Source organism: Salmo trutta, unplaced genomic scaffold (assembly GCF_901001165.1).
Source record: "Salmo trutta unplaced genomic scaffold, fSalTru1.1, whole genome shotgun sequence".
NCBI lineage: Eukaryota > Metazoa > Chordata > Actinopteri > Salmoniformes > Salmonidae > Salmo > Salmo trutta.
Window position 1 is genome coordinate 887091 of NW_021822962.1, and position 27081 is coordinate 914171.

General features: G+C 43.8%; 1 protein-coding gene across 1 annotated transcript in view; it reads right to left on the reverse strand.

Moving 5' to 3' along the window:
- LOC115187639 (pleckstrin homology domain-containing family G member 4B-like) overlaps positions 1 to 27081 on the reverse strand; it is an 89194-nt gene that overhangs the window by 52665 nt on the left and 9448 nt on the right. The window contains 2 exon segments of the mRNA XM_029746608.1: positions 5261 to 6662; positions 15784 to 15981. Coding sequence (XP_029602468.1) covers positions 5261 to 6662; positions 15784 to 15981 — 1600 coding nt within the window.

Here is a 27081-nt window from a genome sequence, read left to right on the forward strand (position 1 = left end):
CAGTGGCTCTAGATTTTCAGTGGTTCTAGGTTTTCAGTGACTAGGTTTTCAGAGACTCTAGGTTTTCAGTGGAGCTGGGTTTTCAGTGGAGCTGGGATTTCAGTGGCTTTAGGTTTTCAGTGGCTCTAGGTTTTCAGTGGTGCTAGGTTTTCAGTGGCTCTAGGTTTTCAGTGTGGAAAAATGGGCTTCAGCTTGCTACTGTTGTATTGCTCAGCCATGAGGTTATGGCAGGCAGAAATCCCTCATTGTGGGGTAGTTGTACTAAATACAGTTATGGGTTCTGGAAGGATATGTTTCATGGGGCCGTATTTATAATCTATAGGGCCAAGAGATTTTCCTTTTCAGGGCACATGGTCATGGTCTTATCTTACCAATCAGGGAAAACCTACCATCCCTGGGCGGAACTGCTGAGTCTGTGTCATTTCACAGGGTTTAAGGGACTATTCAGGATTATGGTAATGAGGAAGTTAGAGGTAGTTGCGCTAACTAGCGTTAGCAGATACACATAGACTTCCAGCCATTGCGCTAATGCTAGTTAGCATTGGCTCACAAAATGACCTCAAACTTCATTCGAACTGAACATAGAAATATACAAATGGTATCCACCAGTTCATCTGACTCTGGAGAAGTAGATAAAGGGCCTCGTTGCCAACATCCCAAAGTATCCCTTTAAATCAACTCACACACTTTCTACATTTCAATACCCGGAAGAGGCAGTGCTAAATAAAACAGAATGATTCCCTGGATGACACTTTCACAAACCAACTCTTCTGCACTGCCCTGCACAGAACAACAGAACAGTGTGTGTGTCCAACACCACGTCTGAGCTGTTCCAGGGATGGGCCATACCTGTCACATAACATGCCAAAGAGCATATAGACACACAAAACCCCCTCCCCCTCCACCACCCCAAAAATCAGCACATGAGAACTACAAGCTGTCTCCTCATATCAACAGTGAGTCCAAACAAACACAGGCCTGTAACCCTCTGTCAGATCCCTATTACTGCAGGTCATAATTCCCCAGTGAAACCGCAACATTAAACCTGTCTGGAAACAAACACAGGCCTGTAACCCTCTGTCAGATCCCTATTACTGCAGGTCATAATTCCCCAGTGAAACCGCAACATTAAACCTGTCTGGAAACAAACACAGGCCTGTAACCCTCTGTCAGATCCCTATTACTGCAGGTCATAATTCCCCAGTGAAACCGCAACATTAAACCTGTCTGGAAACAAACACAGGCCTGTAACCCTCTGTCAGATCCCTATTACTGCAGGTCATAATTCCCCAGTGAAACCGCAACATTAAACCTGTCTGGAAACAAACACAGGCCTGTAACCCTCTGTCAGATCCCTATTACTGCAGGTCATAATTCCCCAGTGAAACCGCAACATTAAACCTGTCTGGAAACAAACACAGGCCTGTAACTCTCTGTCAGATCCCTATTACTGCAGGTCATAATTCCCCAGTGAAACCGCAACATTAAACCTGTCTGGAAACAAACACAGGCCTGTAACCCTCTGTCAGATCCCTATTACTGCAGGTCATAATTCCCCAGTGAAACCGCAACATTAAACCTGTCTGGAAACAAACACAGGCCTGTAACCCGCTGTCAGATCCCTATTACTGCAGGTCATAATTCCCCAGTGAAACCGCAACTTTAAACCTGTCTGGAAACAAACACAGGCCTGTAACCCTCTGTCAGATCCCTATTACTGCAGGTCATAATTCCCCAGTGAAATCGCAACATTAAACCTGTCTGGAAACAAACACAGGCCTGTAACCCTCTGTCAGATCCCTATTACTGCAGGTCATAATTCCCCAGTGAAACCGCAACATTAAACCTGTCTGGAAACAAACACAGGCCTGTAACCCTCTGTCAGATCCCTATTACTGCAGGTCATAATTCCCCAGTGAAACCGCAACATTAAACCTGTCTGGAAACAAACACAGGCCTGTAACCCTCTGTCAGATCCCTATTACTGCAGGTCATAATTCCCCAGTGAAACCGCAACATTAAACCTGTCTGGAAACAAACACAGGCCTGTAACCCTCTGTCAGATCCCTATTACTGCAGGTCATAATTCCCCAGTGAAACCGCAACATTAAACCTGTCTGGAAACAAACACAGGCCTGTAACCCTCTGTCAGATCCCTATTACTGCAGGTCATAATTCCCCAGTGAAACGGCAACATTAAACCTGTCTGGAAACAAACACAGGCCTGTAACCCTCTGTCAGATCCCTATTACTGCAGGTCATAATTCCCCAGTGAAACCGCAACATTAAACCTGTCTGGAAACAAACACAGGCCTGTAACCCTCTGTCAGATCCCTATTACTGCAGGTCATAATTCCCCAGTGAAACCGCAACATTAAACCTGTCTGGAAACAAACACAGGCCTGTAACCCTCTGTCAGATCCCTATTACTGCAGGTCATAATTCCCCAGTGAAACCGCAACATTAAAACTGTCTGGAAACAAACACAGGCCTGTAACCCTCTGTCAGATCCCTATTACTGCAGGTCATAATTCCCCAGTGAAACCGCAACATTAAACCTGTCTGGAAACAAACACAGGCCTGTAACCCGCTGTCAGATCCCTATTACTGCAGGTCATAATTCCCCAGTGAAACCGCAACATTAAACCTGTCTGGAAACAAACACAGGCCTGTAACCCTCTGTCAGATCCCTATTACTGCAGGTCATAATTCCCCAGTGAAACGGCAACATTAAACCTGTCTTGAAACAAACACAGGCCTGTAACCCTCTGTCAGATCCCTATTACTGCAGGTCATAATTCCCCAGTGAAACCGCAACATTAAACCTGTCTGGAAACAAACACAGGCCTGTAACCCTCTGTCAGATCCCTATTACTGCAGGTCATAATTCCCCAGTGAAACCGCAACATTAAACCTGTCTGGAAACAAACACAGGCCTGTAACCCTCTGTCAGATCCCTATTACTGCAGGTCATAATTCCCCAGTGAAACGGCAACATTAAACCTGTCTGGAAACAAACACAGGCCTGTAACCCTCTGTCAGATCCCTATTACTGCAGGTCATAATTCCCCAGTGAAACCGCAACATTAAACCTGTCTGGAAACAAACACAGGCCTGTAACCCTCTGTCAGATCCCTATTACTGCAGGTCATAATTCCCCAGTGAAACCACAACATTAAACCTGTCTTGAAACAAACACAGGCCTGTAACCCTCTGTCAGATCCCTATTACTGCAGGTCATAATTCCCCAGTGAAACCTCAACATTAAACCTGTCTGGAAACAAACACAGGCCTGTAACCCTCTGTCAGATCCCTATTACTGCAGGTCATAATTCCCCAGTGAAACCGCAACATTAAACCTGTCTGGAAACAAACACAGGCCTGTAACCCTCTGTCAGATCCCTATTACTGCAGGTCATAATTCCCCAGTGAAACCACAACATTAAACCTGTCTGGAAACAAACACAGGCCTGTAACCCTCTGTCAGATCCCTATTACTGCAGGTCATAATTCCCCAGTGAAACCACAACATTAAACCTGTCTGGAAACAAAGCATGTTTTCAAGCCCGGAGGCCACCTCATTTGATACAGTGAGAGAGAGCTGATGTTATGATTCAATGTCTATTGGACCCAGTGCCAGGGAAAGTGTTTGTCCAAACTGAAGACGACGCTTGAGTTGAGAAATCTAATCACCAACGCACCCTCACCAAACATAGCTGTCTTGTTTAGACTTTTACTGCCTTTGTTGATGTTACATTCTTAAACCAACATGCAAACTGGTAGAAAATATGTCTTTCAAAGGAAAACTGGTAGAAAATATGTCTTTCAAAGGAAAAACTGGTTGAAAATATGTCTTTTCAAAGGAAAAACTGGTTGAAATTATGTCTTTTCAAAGGAAAAACTGGTTGAAATGATGTCTTTTCAAAGGAAAAACTGGTAGAAAATATGTCTTTTCAAAGGAAAAACTGGTTGAAATTATGTCTTTTCAAAGGAAAAACTGGTTGAAATGATGTCTTTTCAAAGGAAAAACTGGTTGAAAATATGTCTTTTCAAAGGAAAAACTGGTTGAAATGATGTCTTTTCAAAGGAAAAACTGGTAGAAAATATGTCTTTTCAAAGGAAAAACTGGTTGGAATGATGTCTTTTCAACCAGAAAAACTGGTTGAAATGCTAATTTAATTTCAACCAGTTTTACCACTGAATGGACTTTTACCTTTGACAAAGGTCTAGCTCCAACCCACTGAGCTATCACTATACCTGACCTCACTCCTATTTCAATCAATACATATAAATAGCCCAAGCAGGAGTCAAACCCATAACCTTGGTCTATGCAGCCCATGTGGGATCATTATATACCAGACTCCAGGAGTCAAACCCATAACCTTGGTCTATACAGCCCATGTGGGATCATTATATACCAGACTCCAGGAGTCAAACCCATAACCTTGGTCTATACAGCCCATGTGGGATCATTATATACCAGACTCCAGGAGTCAAACCCATAACCTTGGTCTATACAGCCCATGTGGGATCATTATATACCAGACTCCAGGAGTCAAACCCATAACCTTGGTCTATACAGCCCATGTGGGATCATTATATACCAGACTCCAGGAGTCAAACCCATAACCTTGGTCTATACAGCCATGTGGGATCATTATATACCAGTCACATGTTATACTAATCAAGGGGGGCGCCAACCCCCCGCCAACCCCCCTTATACTAATCAGTCACATGTTATTCTAATCAGTCACATGTTATACTAATCAGTCACATGTTATTCTAATCAGTCACATGTTATTCCAATCAGTCACATGTTATTCTAATCAGTCACATGTTATTCTAATCAGTCACATGTTATACTAATCAGTCACATATTATTCTAATCAGTCACATGTTATACTAATCAGTCACATGTTATTCTAATCAGTCACATGTTATTCTAATCAGTCACATGTTATTCTAATCAGTCACATGTTATACTAATCAGTCACATGTTATTCTAATCAGTCACATATTATTCCAATCAGTCACATGTTATACTAATCAGTCACATGTTATTCTAATCAGCCACATATTATTCTAATCAGTCACATGTTATTCTAATCAGTCACATGTTATACTAATCAGTCACATGTTATACTAATCAGTCAAATGTTATACTAATCAGTCACATGTTATTCTAATCAGTCACATGTTATTCTAATCAGTCACATGTTATTCTAATCAGTCACATGTTATACCAATCAGGTTTTTCTACCTGTCTCGTCTCTAACACTGCTCCTCCTGTCTGAGCTGGAGAAGGCAGCCTCCAGGTCCAGCCTTCCGAAGCGCAGGGCGTATCCGTTCATCAGCTTCTTTGGTGAGAGGACTCCACTGCTGGCCGAGCCCCCGGAGGAGGAGCGCGCCCGGTGCCCTTTGACCTGGGCCGCCTTGTTAGTCCTCTCTAGAGACTTGGAGCGCCTCTCAGCCCGGGTCTCCAGGGCCCCAGCGTTCCTCAGACCCCTCTGGAGGTACAAGAGAGGTGTGCTGGGAGAGAGTCGGGGGGAGACGGGGTCCCCACTCAGCCATGCCCTGGTCCCCCCTAGCCTGACCCCACGGGGCCCTTGCTCTCTCTGGGTGGTGGGGGTGGAGGGGCTGCTACCAGGGGTCGAAGCTGGAGATGAGGCATCCTCTCTGGGGCTGAGTGTGCTGAGACCTGGGCATGCAGGACTGTGCTCTGGTCCTTCCTCCAGGATGGACTCAGAGCTAGAGCCCAGGTTCATGGGGTTCTGCAGGGCCTCCATGTAGGACTTACGGAACAGTCTCCGGGTCTCGAAGGACACAGAGTCCCTGGCGTGGCGGGGGCGGCGAGGGTTGGGGTTACTGAGGTCGGTGCTGAACGACAGGGTCCTGGTCCTCTCTCTGCTCCCACCCTGGCCCTCCTCCCCCTCCCACTGGCCCTTCCCCGGACCACCACCACCCTCCCCAGCCAGCCTCTCTGTCTGTGGGCTGCAGGAGTGAGAGTCAGGAGCTGCTCTCAGGCTGTGGTTCTGGTTGTGGTTCTCCATCCGGTGAAGTCCTGGGTTGGGATCCTGTTGGGACCTGCTACTAGTGCTGCTGGGGTCCATTACATGGACCCGCCTGCTCAGGATAGCAGGCTCTGAGAAGGTAGAGTCTGCCCCCTGGGAGTGTAGTGATTCGTGGGAGCTGCGATGGGAGTCCAGGGTCCCCGTGGATCCACTGGTACTGCAGGCGCTGAGCTGGCCACGGAAGCCCGTGCTGTCGCCCCGTGTCTGCATGATGGCGTCTGCCGTGCTGCTGACGAACAGAGGATTCACCACGTTCTTCCACGGCGTCCGGTACACGACGGTGCCGGTGGTGAGCAACCAGTTCTGCAGTGGATGGAGGTTGCGCTCGCGCGTCACATTCTGCAGGAAGTCAGCGGTGAAGACGCTGCCGTACATGCTCTCCGGGACGGGGATCTCTGCGATGGCCTGGCCACTGGCCGACAGACATTTTATGACCAGCTTGGCAGCCTTGCGGCCCAGAGGGACCACCTGCAGGTAGAAGTCTCCCTGCTTCAGACGGACCTTATGGAGCGGGGCGAGCTGCAAGACCACCTTTTCGTTGATGCAGAAGGGCCAACCCTCATGATAGAACAGCCGGCCGTGGAAACGCACCTGTAGAGGAAGACAATACTTTATTAACCCATACCAGACTGAAATGTGTCTTCTGCCGTATCCAACCCCTCTGATATACACACTTCACAGATGTAAGCTCTTAATTTGTCACAGCAAAAGAATCCTGCAGCAACAGGATTTGAACATTTAGTCCATAATGTTGCTTGATCAATGATTAGGCTATTAGCTGGCCAAAAGTAAGTTACATGAAAAGTGCAATACTGTTAATATAACCATGTGTTAGTGTGGGTTTTTCAGTAAATTTAGGTAAATCAGGAAAATTATCAGCAACAAAAGAGTGATCAAATGATGACCCTACATCTGTAGATTAGAGAGACTGGGGCAGTGTGAAACCACACTGCAGCACCAGGTATAGAGAGATGGACAACAGATTAGAGAGACTGGAGCAGTGTGAAACCACACTGCAGCACCAGGTATAGAGAGATGGACAACAGATTAGAGAGACTGGAGCAGTGTGAAACCACACTGCAGCACCAGGTATAGAGAGATGGACAACAGATTAGAGAGACTGGAGCAGTGTGAAACCACACTGCAGCACCAGGTATAGAGAGATGGACAACAGATTAGAGAGACTGGAGCAGTGTGAAACCACACTGCAGCACCAGGTATAGAGAGATGGACAACAGATTAGAGAGACTGGAGCAGTGTGAAACCACACTGCAGCACCAGGTATAGAGAGATGGACAACAGATTAGAGAGACTGGAGCAGTGTGAAACCACACTGCAGCACCAGGTATAGAGAGATGGACAACACAAAAAACAGACAGTCACTCACCACAGCAAAATATCCTCAGTGTTATACAGTATCACTGACGAGTTTTAGAGGCTCTTACAGGTATAATGTAAAGAGTGTATAGAAGTTAATTTGGAAAGTATTCCGACCCCTTGACCTTTTCAACATTTTGTTAGGTTACAGCCTTATTCTAAAAATGATAGCATTTTTTTCTCATCAATCTACACACATTACTCCATAATGACAAAGCAAAAACTGTTTTTAGAAATTTTTGCAACCAAAAGCCCCCCGGAAATATCACATTTACATAAGTATTCAGACCCTTTACTCAGCACTCTGTTGAAGCACCTTTGGCAGAAATTACAGTCTCGAGTCTTCTTGGGTATGACGCTACAAGCTTGGTACACCTGTATTTGGGGAGTTTCTCTCATTCTTCTCTGCAGATCCCCTCAAGCTCTGTCAGGTTGGATGGGGAGCGTCGCTGTTTTCCGGTCTCTCCAGAGATGTTTGATCGGGATCAAGTCCGAGCTCTGGCTGGGCCACTCAAGGACATTCAGAGACTTGTCCCGAATCCACTCCTGCGTTGTCTTGGCTGAATGCTTAGGGTCATTGTCCAGTTGGAAGGTGAATCTTCGCCCCAGTCTCAGGTCATGAGCGCTCTGGAGCAGGTTTTCAACAAGGATCTCTCTGTACTTGGCTCCGCTCATCTTTCCCTCGATCCTGACTAGTCTCCCAGTCCCTGCCACTGAAAAACATCCCCACAGCCTGATGCTGCCACCACCATGCTTCACCGTAGGGATGGTGACAGGTTTCCTCCAGACGTGACGCTTGGTATTCAGGCCAAAGGATTCAATCTTTAGGTGCCTTTGGCAAATTCCAAGCGGGCTGTCATCTGCCTTTTACTGAGGAGTGGCTTCCGTCTGGCCACTCTACCATAAAGGCTTGATTGGTGGAGTGCTGCAGAGAGGGTTGTCGTTCTGGAAGGTTCTCCCATCTCCACAGAGGAACTCTGGAGCTGTGCTCTGTCAACTGTGGGACCTTATGTCATCTATAAAATAGCCTCCAACACTCTACTCAACAAATTGGATGCAGTCTATCACAGTGCCATCCGTTTTGTCACCAAAGCCCCATACACTACCCACCACTGCGACTTGTACACTCTAGTTGGTTGGCCCTCGCTTCATACTCGTCGCCAAACCCACTGACTACAGGTTATCTACAAATCTCTGCTAGGTAAAGCCCCGCCTTATCTCAGCTCACTGGTCACCATAGCAGCACCCACTCGTAGCATGCGCTCCAGCAGGTATATCTCACTGGTCACCCCCAAAGCCAATTCCTCCTTTGGTCGCCTTTCCTTCCAGTTCTCTGCTGCCAATGACAGGAACGAACTGCAAAAATCACTGAAGCTGGAGACTCATATCTCCCTCACTAGCTTTAAGCACCAGCTGTCAGAGCAGCTCACAGATCACTGCACCTGTACATAGCCCATCTGTAAACAGCCCATCTATCTACCTCATCCCCATACTGTATTTATTTATTTATCTTGCTCCTTTGCACCCCATTATTTCTACTTGCACATTCATCTTCTGCACATCTACCATTCCAGTGTTTAATTGCTATATTGTAATTACTTCACCACCATGACCTATTTATTGCCTTAACTCCCTTATCTTACCTCATTTGCACTCACTGTATATAGACTTTTTGTTTTCTACTGTATTATTGACTGTATGTTTGTTTTACTCCATGTGTAACTCTGTGTTGTTGTATGTGTCGAATTGCTACGCTTTATCTTGGCCAGGTCGCAGTTGTAAATGAGAACTTGTTCTCAACTTGTCTACCTGGTTAAATAAAGACGATTTAAAAAAAAACATACACTTCACAGATGTAAGCTCTTAATTTGTCTCAGCGACAGGATTTGAACATTTCGTGTTTATTATTTTTTATAAATTAGCAAAAATGTATCAAAACCTGTTTTTGGCTTTGTCATTAAGGTATTGCTTGTAGATTGATGAGGATTTTTTTTTAATCAAGTTTAGAATAAGGCTGTAACGTAACCGAATGTGGAGAAAGTCAAGAGGTCTGAATACTTTCTGAATGCTCTGTAAATGGCTCAAACATACATTCCACTTTGATAGAGAGGCACCCTCTTTTCATAGCACTTGAGTGAATCATCGTTCTCTTTTCAACGTCATTCCAATGAGCTGATTCCTCAGAATCCTGGAGGCTAGCGAAACCTGCCCGTTCAGGCCCGGTTACTAAGCAACCACAACCCAAACTCTAAACTATGACACTGTCGTACAAAGAGCTCTTAACAGTAGAGAAACAGTACTCAGGGCTTGTGTCCCAAATGGCACTATATCGTACAGTGGACTACTTTTGACCAGAGCCTTATGGTCAAAAGTAGTTCACTAAATAGGGAGTAGTGTGGCATTTTTTGTCTATTTCCCATTGACTTAACTGCTGTAAAAGTGAAGGAAAAGCATTGAAAAAGCCAGCGTTGCCTGCCGACTGATCATACTGCTGTTGACACAAAGCCTCTCGCACACGGGGAGTTTTTCTCAGCGGCTAGCCAGGCTTAGATAGCGAGGTAAAACTAACACTGTGTGGTTATCAGGCTATCCATCACAGTGTAATCACAGCAGATGAATACAGAGGAATAGGCTGTGTGGCTATCAGGCTATCCATCACAGTGTAATCACAGCAGATGAATACAGAGGAATAGGCTGTGTGGTTATCAGGCTATCCATCACAGTGTAATCACAGCAGATGAATACAGAGGAATAGGCTGTGTGGTTATCAGGCTATCCATCACAGTGTGATCACAGCAGATGAATACAGAGGAATAGGCTGTGTGGTTATCAGGCTATCCATCACAGTGTGATCACAGCAGATGAATACAGAGGAATAGGCTGTGTGGCTATCAGGCTATCCATCACAGTGTAATCACAGCAGATGAATACAGAGGAATAGGCTGTGTGGTTATCAGGCTATCCATCACAGTGTGATCACAGCAGATGAATACAGAGGAATAGGCTGTGTGGCTATCAGGCTATCCATCACAGTGTGATCACAGCAGATGAATACAGAGGAATAGGCTGTGTGGTTATCAGGCTATCCATCACAGTGTAATCACAGCAGATGAATACAGAGGAATAGGCTGTGTGGCTATCAGGCTATCCATCACAGTGTGATCACAGCAGATGAATACAGAGGAATAGGCTGTGTGGCTATCAGGCTATCCATCACAGTGTAATCACAGCAGATGAATACAGAGGAATAGGCTGTGTGGTTATCAGGCTATCCATCACAGTGTAATCACAGCAGATGAATACAGAGGAATAGGCTGTGTGGTTATCAGGCTATCCATCACAGTGTAATCACAGCAGATGAATACAGAGGAATAGGCTGTGTGGTTATCAGGCTATCCATCACAGTGTAATCACAGCAGATGAATACAGAGGAATAGGCTGTGTGGTTATCAGGCTATCCATCACAGTGTAATCACAGCAGATGAATACAGAGGAATAGGCTGTGTGGCTATCAGGCTATCCATCACAGTGTAATCACAGCAGATGAATACAGAGGAATAATAGGCTGTGTGGTTATCAGGCTATCCATCACAGTGTGATCACAGCAGATGAATACAGAGGAATAGGCTGTGTGGTTATCAGGCTATCCATCACAGTGTAATCACAGCAGATGAATACCGAGGAATAGGCTGTGTGGTTATCAGGCTATCCATCACAGTGTGATCACAGCAGATGAATACAGAGGAATAGGCTGTGTGGCTATCAGGCTATCCATCACAGTGTAATCACAGCAGATGAATACAGAGGAATAGGCTGTGTGGCTATCAGGCTATCCATCACAGTGTAATCACAGCAGATGAATACAGAGGAATAGGCTGTGTGGTTATCAGGCTATCCATCACAGTGTAATCACAGCAGATGAATACAGAGGAATAGGCTGTGTGGCTATCAGGCTATCCATCACAGTGTAATCACAGCAGATGAATACAGAGGAATAGGCTGTGTGGCTATCAGGCTATCCATCACAGTGTAATCACAGCAGATGAATACAGAGGAATAGGCTGTGTGGTTATCAGGCTATCCATCACAGTGTAATCACAGCAGATGAATACAGAGGAATAGGCTGTGTGGTTATCAGGCTATCCATCACAGTGTGATCACAGCAGATGAATACAGAGGAATAATAGGCTGTGTGGTTATCAGGCTATCCATCACAGTGTAATCACAGCAGATGAATACAGAGGAATAGGCTGTGTGGTTATCAGGCTATCCATCACAGTGTGATCACAGCAGATGAATACAGAGGAATGGGCTGTGTGGTTATCAGGCTATCCATCACAGTGTGATCACAGCAGATGAATACAGAGGAATAATAGGCTGTGTGGTTATCAGGCTATCCATCACAGTGTAATCACAGCAGATGAATACAGAGGAATAGGCTGTGTGGCTATCAGGCTATCCATCACAGTGTAATCACAGCAGATGAATACAGAGGAATAGGCTGTGTGGCTATCAGGCTATCCATCACAGTGTAATCACAGCAGATGAATACAGAGGAATAATAGGCTGTGTGGCTATCAGGCTATCCATCACAGTGTAATCACAGCAGATGAATACAGAGGAATAGGCTGTGTGGTTATCAGGCTATCCATCACAGTGTAATCACAGCAGATGAATACAGAGGAATAGGCTGTGTGGCTATCAGGCTATCCATCACAGTGTAATCACAGCAGATGAATACAGAGGAATAGGCTGTGTGGCTATCAGGCTATTCATCACAGTGTAATCACAGCAGATGAATACAGAGGAATAGGCTGTGTGGCTATCAGGCTATCCATCACAGTGTGATCACAGCAGATGAATACAGAGGAATAATAGGCTGTGTGGTTATCAGGCTATCCATCACAGTGTGATCACAGCAGATGAATACAGAGGAATAATAGGCTGTGTGGTTATCAGGCTATCCATCACAGTGTGATCACAGCAGATGAATACAGAGGAATAATAGGCTGTGTGGTTATCAGGCTATCCATCACAGTGTGATCACAGCAGATGAGTACAGAGGAATAGGCTGTGTGGTTATCAGGCTATCCATCACAGTGTGATCACAGCAGATGAGTACAGAGGAATAGGCTGTGTGGTTATCAGGCTATCCATCACAGTGTGATCACAGCAGATGAATACAGAGGAATAGGCTGTGTGGCTATCAGGCTATCCATCACAGTGTGATCACAGCAGATGAGTACAGAGGAATAGGCTGTGTGGCTATCAGGCTATCCATCACAGTGTAATCACAGCAGATGAATACAGAGGAATAGGCTGTGTGGCTATCAGGCTATCCATCACAGTGTAATCACAGCAGATGAATACAGAGGAATAGGCTGTGTGGCTATCAGGCTATCCATCACAGTGTGATCACAGCAGATGAATACAGAGGAATAGGGTTTCAGGGCCTTTGGTCATGGAGACATGGAGCCCTCTCTAACCCACAGCAATTAAAGCTGCTGGGAGAGCCAGGATTAGATTACAACCTGGACCCCTGAGCCCAGGGATGGTAGCTAGGCTCTCAGGCAGACCACAGTTTCCTCTCTGTTTCGGTCTCTATTCAGAGCAGGAGGGCCGGGTGTGTGTCCCAAATTGCATCCTATTCCCCATATAGTACACTACTTTTGACCTGGTAGTGCATTATATAGGCAATAAGGTGCGATTTGTGGCTCAACCTCTAACTCATTCCAGAGTTTTCTCTCTGTTTCTGTGTGTATGGCTCCAGAGCAGAATGGCTGCATGGCTTTCTGTCTGATTTCTATGAACAATGATCCATTCTGTCTCACTCTGTTGTTCCCCCTCACCCTCTCAGCAGAGATATTTCACACTCATCTCTCTCTCTCTCTCTCTCTCTCTCTCTCTTTCTCTCTATTTTCACATTCTCTCTCTCTCTCTCTCTCACTCTCTTTCTCTCTATTTTCACATTCTCTCTCTCTTTCTCTCTATTTTCACATTTTCTCTCTCTCTCTCCATTCTCTCTCCTGTCTTGTTTGATGTCTGTCATCACTGTGTTGTAATGGTGTCTATAATGGTGTGTATTAGTGTTCTGTGTTGTAATGGTGTCTATAATGGTGTGTATTAGTGTTCTGTGTTGTAATGATGTCTATAATGGTGTGTATTAGTGTTCTGTGTTGTAATGATGTCTATAATGGTGTGTATTAGTGTTCTGTGTTGTAATGGTGTCTATAATGGTGTGTATTAGTGTTCTGTGTTGTAATGATGTCTATAATGGTGTGTATTAGTGTTCTGTGTTGTAATGGTGTCTATAATGGTGTGTATTAGTGTTCTGTGTTGTAATGGTGTCTATAATGGTGTGTATTAGTGTTCTGTGTTGTAATGATGTTTATAATGGTGTGTATTAGTGTTCTGTGTTGTAATGATGTTTATAATGGTGTGTATTAGTGTTCTGTGTTGTAATGGTGTCTATAATGGTGTGTATTAGTGTTCTGTGTTGTAATGATGTCTATAATGGTGTGTATTAGTGTTCTGTGTTGTAATGGTGTCTATAATGGTGTGTATTAGTGTTCTGTGTTGTAATGGTGTCTATAATGGTGTGTATTAGTGTTCTGTGTTGTAATGGTGTCTATAATGGTGTGTATTAGTGTTCTGTGTTGTAATGGTGTCTATAATGGTGTGTATTAGTGTTCTGTGTTGTAATGGTGTCTATAATGGTGTGTATTAGTGTTCTGTGTTGTAATGATGTCTATAATGGTGTGTATTAGTGTTCTGTGTTGTAATGGTGTCTATAATGGTGTGTATTAGTGTTCTGTGTTGTAATGATGTCTATAATGGTGTGTATTAGTGTTCTGTGTTGTAATGGTGTCTATAATGGTGTGTATTAGTGTTCTGTGTTGTAATGATGTCTATAATGGTGTGTATTAGTGTTCTGTGTTGTAATGATGTCTATAATGGTGTGTATTAGTGTTCTGTGTTGTAATGGTGTCTATAATGGTGTGTATTAGTGTTCTGTGTTGTAATGGTGTCTATAATGGTGTGTATTAGTGTTCTGTGTTGTAATGATGTCTATAATGGTGTGTATTAGTGTTCTGTGTTGTAATGGTGTCTATAATGGTGTGTATTAGTGTTCTGTGTTGTAATGATGTCTATAATGGTGTGTATTAGTGTTCTGTGTTGTAATGGTGTCTATAATGGTGTGTATTAGTGTTCTGTGTTGTAATGATGTCTATAATGGTGTGTATTAGTGTTCTGTGTTGTAATGGTGTCTATAATGGTGTGTATTAGTGTTCTGTGTTGTAATGGTGTCTATAATGGTGTGTATTAGTGTTCTGTGTTGTAATGGTGTCTATAATGGTGTGTATTAGTGTTCTGTGTTGTAATGATGTCTATAATGGTGTGTATTAGTGTTCTGTGTTGTAATGGTGTCTATAATGGTGTGTATTAGTGTTCTGTGTTGTAATGGTGTCTATAAGGGTGTGTATTAGTGTTCTGTGTTGTAATGGTGTCTATAATGGTGTGTATTAGTGTTCTGTGTTGTAATGGTGTCTATAATGGTGTGTATTAGTGTTCTGTGTTGTAATGGTGTCTATAATGGTGTGTATTAGTGTTCTGTGTTGTAATGGTGTCTATAATGGTGTGTATTAGTGTTCTGTGTTGTAATGATGTCTATAATGGTGTGTATTAGTGTTCTGTGTTGTAATGATGTCTATAATGGTGTGTATTAGTGTTCTGTGTTGTAATGATGTTTATAATGGTGTGTATTAGTGTTCTGTGTTGTAATGATGTCTATAATGGTGTGTATTAGTGTTCTGTGTTGTAATGGTGTCTATAATGGTGTGTATTAGTGTTCTGTGTTGTAATGATGTCTATAATGGTGTGTATTAGTGTTTAGATCTGATTAAAATAGTAATAGTAACCATGATGGGAGTCTTTTGGCCAGACTTTATAGTCTCTGTCTGTCTGCTCCACTTTATAGTTGATCTTAAGGTTCAGTTTATTTCCTTCCTCTCTGTCTTTTCTCAGCCTTATAACCCCATGATGTCTCTTCAGTGAGACTAAAGCCAGGAGAGACCAAGGTTCACATAGAGCATCTCTCTCCACAGCTCCAATAGTTATACAGGAAAGGGAAGCTGCCTGTGTTACGTTTCCAAAGCATTCATATTCACTTCAAAACCTCCTGAACTCTGTTGCTCTGTGGAGTACTATCTCTCTCGGTCTCTCTTTCTCTTTTTCTCTCTCTCTCTCTCTCTCTCACTCCCTCTCTCTCTCTCTCTCTCTCTCTCTCTCTCCCTTCCTCCCTCCTTCCCTCTCGCCATCTCTCCCCTCCACTCACACAAGTCTCTTGTTGGATGCTCTGCAGGATCCTCTTGGCAGGAAGTAAGAAGTCGATGAGGCATCGGAGTCCGTCCCCACGGTACTGTCTCTCCACCACGCTGAACAGCTGCCACAGGACGGTGGACGCAGTGGCACTGAATGGAGGGTACAGCGCAGACAGGGTGCTCTGGATACAACTGTCCAGGGACTCAGAGTCCTGTAGGGGCAGAGGAGCGGAGGAGAGAGGTGGATTAGATACAGTCCTGTCTGGGGAGAGGAGAGGAGGAGAGAGGTGGATTAGATACAGTCCTGTCTGGGGAGAGGAGCGGAGGAGAGAGGTGGATTAGAGGGGGGAAGAGGGGGGAAAAGAAAGAGAGAGAGAAAGGGAAAGAGAGAGAGAGAGAGGGAGAAATAGAGAGAGTTTTTACTAATAGAGTTAGTTCACCTGTCCCCTTCATGATGTAATGATGAAGCTCATAGATCAGCCGTTGGTAATGAACATGTGCAGACATTGGCAGGTTTTATCTAAGCTACTGTACGTATGAAAAGTGTTCCTTGCTTGAGGCCAACATTCAGCATAAAGACTTCTTATATAACGTGTACACCCACAGCGCACACCCACAGTGCACACCCACAGTGAAAACACTTTGGCACAACACTGTGAGATATTGTCATCACTGACCTTATCATGACACAAACATCCAGACGCATATAATAAATCCCGCAATGCCCTCAGACGAACCATCAAACAGGCAAAGCATCAATACAGGACTAAGATGGAATCCTACTACACCGGCTCTGACGCTCGTCGGATGTAGCAGGGCTTGCAAACTATTACGGCATACAAAGGGAAACCCAGCCGCGAGCTGCCCAGTGACACGAGCATACCATATGAGCTAAATGCTTTTATGCTCGCTTCGAGGCAAGCAACACTGAAGCATGCATGTGAGCACCAGCTGTTCCGGACGACTGTGTGATCACGCTCTCCGTAGCCGATGTGAGCAAGACCTTTAAACAGGTCACCATTCACAAAGCCGCGGGGCCAGACGGATTACCAGGACATGTACTCAAAGCATGCGCAGACCAACTAGCAAGTGTCTTCACTGACATTTTCAACCTCTCCCTGACTGAGTCTGTAACACCTACATGTTTCAAGCAGACCACCATAGTCCCTGTGCCCAAAAAAGCGAAGGTAACCCGCCTAAATGATTACTGCCCCGTAGCACTCACATCGGTAGCATTTCTACAAGCATTTCGCTACACTCGCATTAACATCTGCTAACCATGTGTATGTGACCAATACAATTTGATTTGATTTGATTTGATTTGGTAGCCATGCAGTGCTCTGAAAGGCTGGTCATGGCTCACATCAACACCATCATGCCGGAACGTCTAGACCCACTCCAATTCACATACTGCCCCAACAGATCCACAGATGACGCAATCTCAATCACACCCCACACTGCCGTATCCCACCTGGACAAAAGGAACACCTATGCGAGAATGCTGTTCATTGACTACAGCTCAGCATTCAACACCATAGTGCCCACAAAGCTCATCACTAAGCTAAACACCTCTCTCAACTACGTGGCCAAGCACGACTCCAACACCATCATTAAGTTTGCTGACGACACAACAGTGGTAAGCCTGATCACCGACAACAATGAGACAGCATATAGGGAGGAGGTCAGAACCCTGACAGTTTGGTGCCAGGACTACAACCTTTCCCTCAACGTGAGCAAGACAAAGGAGCTGATCGTGGACTACAGGAAAAGGAGAGCCGAACACGCCCCCATTAACATCGACGGGGCTGTAGTGGAGCGGGTCGAGAGATTCAAGTTCCTTGGTGTCCACATCACCAACGATCTATCATGGTCCAAACACACCAAGACAGTTGTGAAGAGGGCACGACAACACCTTTTCCCCCTCAGGAGACTGAAAAAGTTTGGCATGGGTCCCCAGATCCTCAAAACGTTATACAGCTGCACCATTGAGAGCATCCTGACCGGTTGCATCACCGCCTGGTATGGCAACTGCTCGGTATCTGACCGTAAGGCGCTACAGAGGGTAGTGTGTAGGGCCCAGTACATCACTGGGGCCAAGCTTCCTGCCATCCAGGACCTATATACTAGGCGGTGTCAGAGGAAGGCCCAAAAAATTGTCAAAGACTCCAGTCACCCAAGTCATAGACTGTTCTCTCTGCTACCGCATGGCAAGCTGTAAGTCTAGGTCCAGAAGGCTCCTTAACAGATTCTACCTCCAAGCCATAAGACTGCTGAACAATGAATCAAATCATAAGACTGCTGAACAATGAATCAAATGGCCACCCAGACTATTTACACTACCCCCCCTTTGTTTTTACACTGCTGCTACTTCAAATCAAATCAAATCAAATTTATTTATATAGCCCTTCGTATATCAGCTGAAATCTCAAAGTGCTGTACAGAAACCCAGCCTAAAACCCCAAACAGCAAGCAATGCATGTGAAAGAAGCACGGTGGCTAGGAAAAACTCCCTAGGAAAAACTCCCTAGAAAGGCCAAAAACCTAGGAAGAAACCTAGAGAGGAACCAGGCTATGAGGGGTGGCCAGTTACTGTTTATTATCTATACATAGTCACTTTACCCCTACCTACATGTACAAATGACCTCCACTAACCTGTACCCCTTACTGTTTATTATCTATACATAGTCACTTTACCCCTACCTACATGTACAAATGACCTCCACTAACCTGTACCCCCGCACATTGACTCGGTACCGGTAGCCCCTGTATATAGCCTCGTTATTGTTATTTTATGGTGTTATTTAACTTTCTTTTTTACTTTAGTTTATTTAGTAAATATTTTCTTAACTCTATTTCTTGAACTGCATTGTTGTATTCAGCGCATGTGACAAATAAAATTGTATTTTATTTGATTTACGCTCAACCTGCTCAGGCCGCCAAACGCCGCCCGAACAAGGTGTCATGACGTTGCCCTCTTTGGGTTTTCTATGCCCCATCCCCCTACCTCTGTCTCCCACACCCAGGCTCTGTGAGAGCGGTCATAACTTCCTAAAATAATGTCCTGCCTCATGGCCACAGTTTTGAGACAGAGTGGGTTTCATAGAAAGAACCAAGGGGTTCTCCCACCTCACAGAATTGGAGAACCGAACGACATTTATGTTCTGGAGAAGGTATAAAAGATCGGTGAAGAATCCAGCTACGAACTGGTCCATTTGGTACAATTTTGTGAAACTCATGAGAGACAATACGGCCACATTACCATGGCGCTGTTTATATAATAGCCTCAGTTGTGAGACTTACATCTAATGGTTGTATAAAATGAATGAATAAGGATAAAGCTATCTGGAATATGTTGGGATGCTTGTAAGATGTTAATGTGAGAGAATTGTATTTCTGGTTAAAGTTTCACCAAGTCATCGGCACGCCCCCATGAACAGACGGGACCTGGCGTCATGAGACAGCCTTTTTCTGTTATTCCGAATATTTACCCCCACCCAGGGTTTCTATCAGGAGACCGAGCTTACCTCCATTACGAGTGGCTAAAGGTTGGAGACCAGCTTACCTCGATAACGAGAGGGCCAAGGTTTGACCATGCATTCCACTTTCTGAACTTTAACCATACCACGTGGTTAAACTCTTAGACTATCGATACCGACAGAATAATAACAAGTCTTTGATATTAATTACTAGTCTGCAGCTAGGAATTTGGTATCATTGAATGCGAAGACCAACGAAACATCTGTCCTATAACGACATTAATGAATGTCACTTTGAAATATCCATTCTAACCGAGAGAGAGAGAGAGAGAGAGAGAGAACGCGAGGACAAACTCTCCAACAGAACGAACTTTTCAACAAAGATCCCGACGACACACTGAGCGTAAATATATATATTGATTGCAATTGTTCCCGAATGAGTGAGCGTTCATGTGCAAAGGATTAGCATTTCAATTGTTATAATTATCAACTCTTATCAACCTTTTGTCTAACAAGCCGCCAAGCCCACTAGGGCACATTCCTTTATCATTTCTTTGTAACGATATCTACTGTTTGTTATGCATTTCTGTGAATTACTTAGTTAGTAAATAAATGATTTTAAGACAATTGATGTATGGATGACTCATAGTGAAGACTGGGTTCGTGCAGATAACCAACAATTTACGACGTTTGGAATGAGACTGACGAGGTAAAGAATACATCATTAATCAGACGACTCATAGATCAGATATTATAATATCTGAAAGTTATATTAGGAAAATTATAACTTTGTAATCTGAATATTTTCCTTGGTGCCCCGACCTCCTAGTTAATTACAGTTACACAATTAACCAGTTTAATCGCGTAATAATAATTACAGAGAGTTATTTGATAAATACGTCTTCAGTTTTAATGATGCCAAAGACACGACAAAGGAGAGGGACCGACTTCGGCGGATGTCGTGACACCTGCTCAGTTTTCCACCACAAAACACTAGAAAACTGACTAAAAGAGTAGAACCATTTTACCTGCTTTTACACTATGATTTGACTGTTAGATGTTCAATGGTTCTTCTGACTCTTTTTTTAAAGGAATAGTTTCACAATATTAAAATGTTCACCTAACAGGGTTGTTTTTTGTTTTTTTTTACCTTTTTACCTTAAATGAATCCCTCTTTCACAAGAAATACCTAATCATCTCCAGAAATGATTTTGTGGAACAACCCTAATAACAGCATAACAGAGAGAGTGTCCCTGTCATGTTTCTGTTTGGGTTGTGGGACCTCAGAGCTGTGATACACACACACACACACACACACACACACACACACACACACACACACACCCAGCCACCCTCTAACTCTCCAGGAAGTCAGTAGGTCGCAGGACACATCCTGCGTGATGGCCTTTCCATTAGAGACAGGGGAAACATCTGGACGGGTGACGTCATGGACAGAGAAGAGCGGACACAAACCCCCGGCCTGGAAAGCCCAGTCTCTCTCTACCCCAGCCCTCTACCCTGGTCATCCCGGTCAGCATTGTGTCTGTAGAGCAATGGCTTTTCCCTAATGAGGAGCCAGGGGATGTAATGGTATAATGGAACCTAACCCACTAGCAACAATAACGTCAGTGCTGCTAACTACACCTGACCCTGTAACTCCAGGGACCTGTAACTCCAGGGACCTGTAACAGCTCAGTAGTGTTGACATGTCATTGTAATGTCAGTGCTGCTAACTACACCTGACCCTGTAACACCAGGGACCTGTAACAGCTCAGTAGTGTTGACATGTCATTGTAATGTCAGTGCTGCTAACTACACCTGACCCTGTAACACCAGGGACCTGTAACAGCTCAGTAGTGTTGACATGTCATTGAAATGTCAGTGCTGCGAACTACACCTGACCCTGTAACACCAGGGACCTGTAACACCAGGGACCTGTAACAGCTCAGTAGTGTTGACATGTCATTATAATGTCAGTGCTGCTAACTACACCTGACCCTGTAACACCAGAGACCTGTAACACCAGGGACCTGTAACAGCTCAGTAGTGTTGACATGTCATTGTAATGTCAGTGCTGCTAACTACACCTGACCCTGTAACACCAGGGACCTGTAACACCAGGGACCTGTAACAGCTCAGTAGTGTTGACTTGTCACGGTAAAGTCAGCCACATGACCAGAGGACAGGGTGTATAAAGACACAATACGACCTCTCTGGTACTAGAGGATTGTTGTTTGTCTCAATGAGGATGACCTGCTCTAGGAGACATAGGCAGTGTCTCAAATGGCACCCTAGTCCCTATATAGTGCCCTATGGGCCCTGTTCAAACGTAGTGCACTATATAGAGAATAGGATTCCATTTGGGACACATTGAGTATAACCCTCATGACAGAACTGGTAGACATGTTGTTCACCATTCAGCCTCTGACCTCTGACCTGTGGCCAGTCAGCCACGGGGCCACTGTGACATCACCAAGGCCAAACATGTCCGTCCCTGCTGCCTGTTGGTTGGAACGCTCCTTCCCTTCCACAATAGAACACAACAGTGGAATGGAACAGTGGAATGGAACAGTGGAACACTCCAGGCTCTTCCACTGACAGCCACACAGATAGAACTCACTGCCAGGGAAAGTCCGGCACAGAAACAACAGGGCTGCCTCCCAAAGGGCACCCTATTCCCTATATACTGTAGTGCACTACTTTTGACCAGGGCTTACATAGGGCTCTGGTCACAAGTAGTGCACTACAGTATATAGGGAATAGGGTTCCATTTGGGACACAACCCAACACTGTATACACAGGGGTGAAAGTAGAAAGGCTGTTAGAGAGAGTTCACTATGCAGACAGTTTATTTACAGTTACAGGTGGCTGTCAAACTGACATATACAACTGTCTGTCAGATCACAACAGCTGGTTTGAGTCAGTCAACATTCTCAGAGCAAATTCACCACCCCCAAAATTCCAATCCAACCCCCCCTCGTCCGACAGTCCAGAATTGAGATGTATCACATTGTTGAAATGATTTGTTTGGTATTTCAGCCCCACCATCATTTCAGACAGTAACTGTAACAGAGTGTGTTGTTGGTAGACAGCTCTCCTACAAGACCTTGATTGTTCTGTTGTTCCCCTCTCTAACTGCTATGGTCTGGATGCCCCATCCCACCTCCATTAGCAGGCCCAGTCTGGCTCTGAGGGAAACCAAAACCTCTCTCTCTGAGCAGGCTATGGTCTCATCCCAAATATCACCCTATTGCCTATATAGTGCACTACTTTTGACCGGGCCTGTGGGGATTATGGACTCTGGTCAACAGTAGTGCACTATATAGAGAACAGGGTGCCATATGGGACACAGCCTATAGTCACTATTGGAGCAGGGAGAGAAGAATAAACATGGTGTTTACTAGAGGGAAGGTAACAATGAGAGCAAAGCAGACATTACTACATGCTTTTAAAAACAGCCGAGAGAGAGAAAGAGAGAGAGAGAGATTTCTATTTCACTTGCTTTGACAATGTTAACATATGTTTCCCATGCCAATAAAGCAACTAAAAATGATTTGAAATTAAATTGAATTGAAAGACAGAGAGAGAGGTTGAGAGAGAGAGAGAGAGAGAGAGAGAGAGAGAGAGAGAGAGAGAGAGCAGTTCTTCAGGTTCCCAAGCCAGCGATTGAAACAGAGATTTATCAGCAGAGCCTTTTGTTTGAGCTCTGGACTATAAATCAGCTGCTCATTCAACCAGTTGCACCGGCCCAAGTGACCAGACAGGGAATCTGAATGAATGAGAACCACTTCTGAAACTGCTCAGTCCAAACAATGGCTACACACAGAGACACACACACACACACACACACACACACACACACACACACACACACACACACACACACACACACACACACACACACACACACACACACACACACCAATGTTTACACTTTGAGTGGTTGCATCAAGACTGTAGTTAAAAACACTCTATTCCCTATTTACCAGAGTCCTAAAGACCACCCTGGTCAGAAGTAGTGAACTATATAGGGAATAGGGTGCCATTAGGAAGGCAGACAGTAGTTGTATGAGTACTATCCCCAGTCCTTCAGTCAGGACTGACAGGAGGGTGTAGCATCCAGCCCTCTATACTCACAGGTATTTATAGTAGGCAGGTTGTGTGTGTGAGGTAGTGTGTGTGTGTGTGTGTGTGGAATTAGAAACCAGCAGACACAAAACGACATGGTAACCCAAAGAGGAGCGTCTATGTGGTCACTGCACGACAGGGGAGGTAGAGACAGAGATGCACTTTCTCCTCTACTGTCAGAAATATTCCTCACCAAGAGAGATGTACTTTCTCCTCTACTGTCAGAAATATTCCTCACCAAGAGAGATGTACTTTCTCCTCTACTGTCAGAAATATTCCTCACCAAGAGAGATGTACTTTCTCCTCTACTGTCAGAAATATTCCTCACCAAGAGAGATGTACTTTCTCCTCTACTGTCAGAAATATTCCTCACCAAGAGAGATGTACTTTCTCCTCTACTGTCAGAAATATTCCTCACCAAGAGAGATGTACTTTCTCCTCTACTGTCAGAAATATTCCTCACCAAGAGAGATGTACTTTCTCCTCTACTGTCAGAAATATTCCTCACCAAGAGAGATGTACTTTCTCCTCTACTGTCAGAAATATTCCTCACCAAGAGATACATTACTACATATTAAACCCAGAGGAAAAACTAAAATACTCATGGGCTCCTCTTGCAGCCAAATATGTATTTGCCTGCCATAGCCTGAGGGACACTGCATAGTAAGCAGTAACTTATTATTGTTATTATTGTTATTATTATTATTATTGTTGCTGTGATTATTATTCCAAATAGTAGTGTTACGGTAGTAAGGGTGATGGTAACAGTAGTAGTTGAATGATGGTGGTACTGTAGTAGTAATGATGATGGTAGTTGTAGTACTCATGTAATGGTAAGTTAGTTATAGTTGTAGTAGGTAGAGATATTAGAGGTAGAAATACTACTAGTGGTAATGGTAGAGATATTAGAGGTAGAAATACTACTAGTGGTAATGGTAGAGATATTAGAGGTAGAAATACTACTAGTGGTAATGGTAGAGATATTAGAGGTAGAAATACTACTGGTGGTAATGCTAGTAGTATATATATTAGAGGTAGAAATGCTACTAGTGGTAATGGTAGAGATATTAGAGGTAGAAATACTACTAGTGGTAATGGTAGAGATATTAGAGGTAGAAATACTACTAGTGGTAATGCTAGTAGTATAGATATTAGAGGTAGAAATGCTACTAGTGGTAATGCTAGTAGTATAGATATTAGAGGTAGAAATACTACTAGTGGTAATGGTAGAGATATTAGAGGTAGAAATACTACTAGTGGTAATGCTAGTAGTATATATATTAGAGGTAGAAATGCTACTAGTGGTAATGCTAGTAGTAGAGATATTAGAGGTAGAAATACTACTAGTGGTAATGCTAGTAGTATATATATTAGAGGTAGAAATACTACTAGTGGTAATGCTAGTAGTATATATATTAGAGGTAGCATTCATTTTAGTAGTAATAATAGTATCATGTTCATATGGGGACATTTGGATACCTTCCCATCAGACCTGCCCTACAGCCAGGTGTCAGGAGGACCACAAAGGAGCCTGGGAGGTGGGAGGGTGGGGATACCTTCCCATCAGACCTGCCCTAAAGCCAGGTGTCAGGAGGACCACAAAGGAGCCTGGGAGGTGGGAGGGTGGGGATACCTTCCCATCAGACCTGCCCTACAGCCAGGTGTCAGGAGGACCACAAAGGAGCCTGGGAGGTGGGAGGGTGGGGATACCTTCACATCAGACCTGCTGTGCTTTGGCCAAACCATGTGTGAGGTCTTCAGAGAGTGTAGTCTACTAATGGACAATGAAATCAAGTTGCTATAGACTCAGAAAGATCAGGATCTAGACTGAGGCCCACACACACACACACACACACACACACACACACACACACACACACACACACACACACACACACACACACACACACACACACACACACACACACACACACACACACACACAAAACTAGCAAATAGGACAATATACTGTAGGAAGAAGGTGGAATCATATTACACAGGCTCCGACGTCCGCCTCATGTGGCAGGAGCTACAGTCCATTACAGATTACAAAGGATGATCTTCTCAACGATGCCTCTATACCAGACGAACTGAATGCATTTAATGCACGCTTTGACAACAACAACATTGTGCCGGATGTGAGGACCATCACCAACCCAGAGGATTGGGTGATCTCGCTCTCCGAGGCCGACGTGAGAAAGGTCTTTTTAATCAGGTCAACACTTGCAAGGCCTGTATATATTATGGTACTAACTGACCCTGTATATAGTATGGTATTAACTGACCCTGTATATAGTATGGTATTAACTGACCCTGTATATATTATGGTACTAACTGACCCTGTATATAGTATGGTATTAACTGACCCTGTATATAGTATGGTACTAACTGACCCTGTATATAGTATGGTATTAACTGACCCTGTATATAGTATGGTATTAACTGACCCTGTATATATTATGGTACTAACTGACCCTGTATATAGTATGGTATTAACTGACCCTGTATATAGTATGGTATTGAACTGACCCTGTATATATTATGGTACTAACTGACCCTGTATATAGTATGGTATTAACTGACCCTGTATATAGTATGGTATTAACTGACCCTGTATATATTATGGTACTAACTGACCCTGTATATAGTATGGTATTGAACTGACCCTGTATATAGTATGGTATTAACTGACCCTGTATATAGTATGGTACTAACTGACCCTGTATATAGTATGGTATTAACTGACCCTGTATATAGTATGGTATTAACTGACCCTGTATATAGTATGGTATTAACTGACCCTGTATATAGTATGGTATTAACTGACCCTGTATATATTATGGTACTAACTGACCCTGTATATAGTATGGTATTAACTGACCCTGTATATAGTATGGTATTAACTGACCCTGTATATATTATGGTACTAACTGACCCTGTATATAGTATGGTATTGAACTGACCCTGTATATAGTATGGTACTAACTGACCCTGTATATATTATGGTACTAACTGACCCTGTATATAGTATGGTATTGAACTGACCCTGTATATAGTATGGTATTAACTGACCCTGTATATATTATGGTACTAACTGACCCTGTATATAGTATGGTATTGAACTGACCCTGTATATAGTATGGTATTAACTGACCCTGTATATAGTATGGTATTAACTGACCCTGTATATAGTATGGTATTAACTGACCCTGTATATAGTATGGTATTAACTGACCCTGTATATAGTATGGTATTGAACTGACCCTGTATATAGTATGGTATTGAACTGACCCTGTATATAGTATAGCATTGAACTGACCCTGTATATAGTATAGTATTGAACTGACCCTGTATATAATATGGTACTGGAACTGACCCTGTATATAGTATGGTATTGAACTGACCCTGTATATAGTATGGTATTGAACTGACCCTGTATATAGTATGGTACTGAACTGACCCTGTATATAGTATGGTATTGAACTGACCCTGTATATAGTATGGTATTGAACTGACCCTGTATATAGTATGGTATTGTAACTGACCCTGTATATAGTATGGAATTGTAACTGACCCTGTATATAGTATGGTATTAACTGACCCTGTATATATTATGGTATTAACTGACCCTGTATATAGTATGGTATTGAACTGACCCTGTATATAGTATGGTACTAACTGACCCTGTATATAGTATGGTATTAACTG